General features: G+C 41.9%; 1 protein-coding gene across 2 annotated transcripts in view; it reads right to left on the reverse strand.

Moving 5' to 3' along the window:
• The window catches only part of DCAF13 (DDB1 and CUL4 associated factor 13), a 37,497-nt gene extending 33,200 nt beyond the window's left edge, over positions 1-4,297 (reverse strand). Inside the window, exon 1 of one of the 2 annotated variants that reach the window (XM_072603324.1) lies at positions 4,028-4,297. In XM_072603324.1, coding sequence (XP_072459425.1) covers positions 4,028-4,097 — 70 coding nt within the window. In that variant the 5' untranslated portion in view covers positions 4,098-4,297. Of the gene's footprint in view, positions 1-3,643; positions 3,822-4,027 lie in introns of those variants that run through there. The other variant, XM_072603325.1, reaches the window with a different exon arrangement.
• Between the last annotated feature and the right edge of the window lie 79 nt (positions 4,298-4,376).

Below are 4,376 nucleotides of genomic sequence, written 5' to 3' on the forward strand. Positions count from 1 at the left end.
CTTAGCAATTTAAGCATCTTATTTCATGACAGCATTCTAGGCTCAAATAATCTCTTCACAGCCTTGAGCCCATGTCACCTATCTTTCTCCTTCTCATTGAATCATGTATCTAAAGCTATAAGAGACTTTAAAGGCCATCTACTCCAACCCCTTCAAGTTACAAATAAGGAAACTGAGGCCCAGGAAGGTAAAGTGACTTGCTTAATGTCACAGGTGTGGTTAAGTAGCAAAGAAAAAAATTTGATCTCAGATTCTCTAAATCCAGTGTTTTTTCACCTGTATCACAGTGTCTCTCCTATTCACCAAGCAACTAATCCCGTGTGTTAAGACTTTTCTTGATAATGCCATTTAATTTTCTGTGTGTTTATGAGATGGCTCCCCAATTTAGACTACAAATACTTGGAGGAAGGTAGAAGTAATTCTGGCCATCCTATAAGGCATAACAGTATTTGGAATATAGTGAGACCTTAATAATAATAATAATTTGTAAATAATTTCTACTATACAAAATACAAAAAAGACTAAAAGAAGTCAAAATAATAGAAAAAGATCACTGTCATGAGAATTACAGAAGGTTTTATTTAAAGGAGGTAAGTCTTAAAATAGACCTTCAAAAAAGTATGTGATTTGGATATTATGTTATAGTCTTAACTAAGTACCATTTGGCACTTAAATGGTCCATAAAATTTATTCCTAGCGGAAACATTATGTCATTAAAATACAGTGACAGAATGTTTTTCACATTGTCACTTCCTGAACCACAACACTTCTATTCTGCCATCTGTTTATCAGCATCTCCTTTACAAGACACACAAAATCTGAGAATTGAGGTGAAAATTCATGCCCAAAATGAAATTTGGGAGATTATTAGATTTCAATTATCCACACAATTTCTAGACCTATATAGATTAAGGGAAATAAGAACAATCCAGAAGCTTCCTTCCTGAAAAGTTATTAATCACAACAGCTACCACTTAACTATATGCCCTCATAATCACCCACAGGGACTATATAGTCTGACAGGTCTTTCCTCTTTCTTTTCCATTCAAGACACAATTTACTAAGGCTCCTCTTTGTGCCAAGCAGCATGCCAGGCTCTAGGGACACAAAGACAAAAAGTCTCAATCTGGTCTTCCTAACTTCCCCTTACCATCTACAATTTATGATGTTACAAAGATAACCTTTAAATTATCTTGGTTCATCATTTCTATTCAAAAATCTTCAGTGGTTTTCTTTTGCCCCTGTTAAGTGAATAACTCTAACACTACCTCATTGAGCTGTAAAGGGCAGTGGATAGAATGCTTGGCCTGGACTTAGAAAAACTGAGTTAAATTCTGGCCTCAGACATTTACCAGCTATTTGACTCTGGGCTAATCACTTAACCTGTTTGCCAGTTTCCTCATCTGTAAAACAGGGACAACAACAGCACCTACCTCCCAGGATTGTGAGGATAAAATGAGATAATTGTAACACTTAGTCCAGTGCTTGGCATATAGTAAGCACTATATAAATGTCATCTATTATTATGATATGTAAGGTGGTTTATGGCAACTAGGTGTCAAAGTGGATCAAGCTCTGGGCCTGGAGTCAGGAAGACCTGAGTTCAAATCTTGCCTCAGACACTTACCAGCTGTGTGACCCTGAATTAATCACTTAACCCTGTTTGCCTCAGTTTCCTCATCTGTAAAATGAGCTGGAGAAGGAAATGGCAAACCACTTCAGGATCCTGAAAAAAGCCTCAATGAGGTCAAGAAGAATTGGATAAGACTGAACAACAACAAATTGGTTTGCCCACCCTACCTTAAAGATTCTATGACTCGTTTAACCATCTGTATTTTAGGTCTTATACTTTACTAGATTATAAATTCCACTTGAGCAGACACTACCTTATCTAAACTGTTTCTAAGTCACAAGACCTAGGATGCAAGGCTAACTTCTTGGAGTTAAGGCTCCAAGGGTTTAACTCAATTTAAATTAACAAGCACATGAGACCTACAATGTGGGAAGCACAGTACTAGGCCATGAGTTTACAAAAACCAAAAAATTAAGAAAAAAATATCCCCAGTCTCAAAGAGCTTTTATTCTACTGGAGGGAAAACATGTACCCATATAATTAATATAAAACATATACAGGATTAACTACCAAGAAACTTAGTGGAGGGAGTGTAAAAATATAAGAAAAGGCAATATAGGAAGTGCCTCTAGGATAAAACATAAACTCTTCTACGAAGCTTCAAAAGTCCTAGAAAAACTTAGCCTTACTATTTAACTATCTTTTCAGTCTAAGTGAACATTATCCCCTTTCCCACTCTCTTCAAACCATCTAAATAGGCAATCTCTCCATTCCTTACACCTACTATCTCCATGTCTTTGTGCTGGCCTCATGCCTGAACTATACTCCACTTTGACCTCCACCTCAAGAGGCCTCCTTTTAAGATGCAGTGCAAGCACCATATTCATGAAGACTTTCCTTATTTCCCCAACTATCTGCCTTCTCTCCCAAACCAGTTTTGGGAACTAGTATTTATCTACTTCATATATATTTGTATGAATAACTATGTATAGAGGTATACATACACACATACAAATACATGCACATCTACACATATTTATACATAATATATAATATGTATCCTGTATATATTTATACTACGTATATACTATGTGTATATTATGAATCCCAAATAGAGTCAAGAAGAAACAGACATGACAACCACAAAAACGTCTTTTACAAGGCACAAGTGAAAAAGAGAAGCATTCCAGGAAAGTGAACATCCTCTGCAACAGTGTTGTTTTACAAAGTACTTAGTAAATCCTCAGGCTTTCACTTTTATTTGATGTAACCTACTAATCCAATTTTCATGAAGTGCGCGATTCTCAAATATACCCCTCCATAAGAGAATAGAAAAGTATGGATAAACGAAGGGCACAGTCTAAAATTGAGTTTCAAACTTTTCCCACCATTCTCACTTGAGCTGACAGCAAAATAAAACGATCAGCAAAATATGGCTTAGAAGCAGAGGCAGAAGAGAAAGAAAAAAGGAATAAGCCTGTACGTTTCTTAAACCGGATGGATCCCCAGAATAAACTACTTTAGCTTTAAGTACCGTTCCATTCCTCAACCATAAGAACGGTTAGGTTTTCAACCTGAGGACAATTATATAAATAAATGACGATTCCCCACATGACTCAATGTAAACTGTACAGGACATTAAGTCTCAAATCCCCAGTGTAGATGCCTGAGCTCAGCCAGTACTAGTGCTGAGATCTTGGGTAAACTATTCCTTTCTCTGATCCCCTACAGGCTGGCAAGTTTTAATTTTGTCTTCTTAGGCTCCATTGCCCGGCACTGTCTCTGGCACACAGCGGGATCTTAATATGTTGGCTAAACTAAAGGACCTTCGTTCTCACTGGAAAAATAAAGAGGCTGGATTGGATGGCAAGTGGGAAAGTGCTCTGTGTTGGGCCTAGAGTCGGGAAAAGCCGAGCTCAAGTCCAGCCTCCGTTACTTAATAGCTTTTCTGGGCCGTGGACGCGTCACTTAACTTTTTCCTGCCTTAGTCTTCTCATTTGTGAAATGAGGAAAATAGCAGCGCCCGCCTCCCCGGGTGGTTGTAACTAGAGATATCTGTGAAGCCCTTACTATTAAACCTTGGAGCTGGATAACAATGCCATTATTATCTCCAAGAGCTCCTCCGACTCCAACGTGATCTGACACGCGCACCGCCCTCTTCAGCTTAAAGAAAGTAACTTGCGAACTTTAAAGTCCTCCCTCCACAGGAGAGTGAGGGCCCTCCCTGTGCCGAAGCTGCGGAATCACTGACGCTCCGGAGAGCGCCTCTCGAGAGTCCTCCCACTCGGGACAACGAGCACGAGCGAAAAACGCGGGGACGGAGAGTAAAGAACGAGAGCCAGATGCTCGGGCCCTGACCACCCTCCTTCGGGGGCCGACCGGGCTCCGCGTAAGGAGAGGCGGTCGCGGGGGTCTGCTCGGTCCCACCTCTCCCACTCCCGACGGCCCGCTCACCTCTCTGTAGGTCCAGCTTGGTTTCCCGGACGTAATGGTCCGGGTTTCGGCTCAACATTTTCACCTTCATCTCGCCGGCCGCGGCGCACTCACGCCACCAAATTCCCCCGGCACACGCGACTTCCGCCTTCCCCACCGATCGTCGTCGCCCCTTCCGTTCACGTGAGCGGCATGGGGCGGAAGCTGTCTTTCAATCATCTGCCCAAACCAGGCCCCGCCCACGACCCGGAGGTTTGTAGTTTCTGCTCTTCGGAAAGCGGAGGCGGGATCGCTTGGTGCGAGCCTCCCTATCGCGGCTGCGTGACGTGCGCGTTCTGCCCCCCCCCCCCCCGCCCCCTTGGCCCGCACG

Source organism: Notamacropus eugenii, chromosome 4 (genome assembly GCF_028372415.1).
Source record: "Notamacropus eugenii isolate mMacEug1 chromosome 4, mMacEug1.pri_v2, whole genome shotgun sequence".
NCBI classification, from domain to species: Eukaryota; Metazoa; Chordata; class Mammalia; order Diprotodontia; family Macropodidae; genus Notamacropus; species Notamacropus eugenii.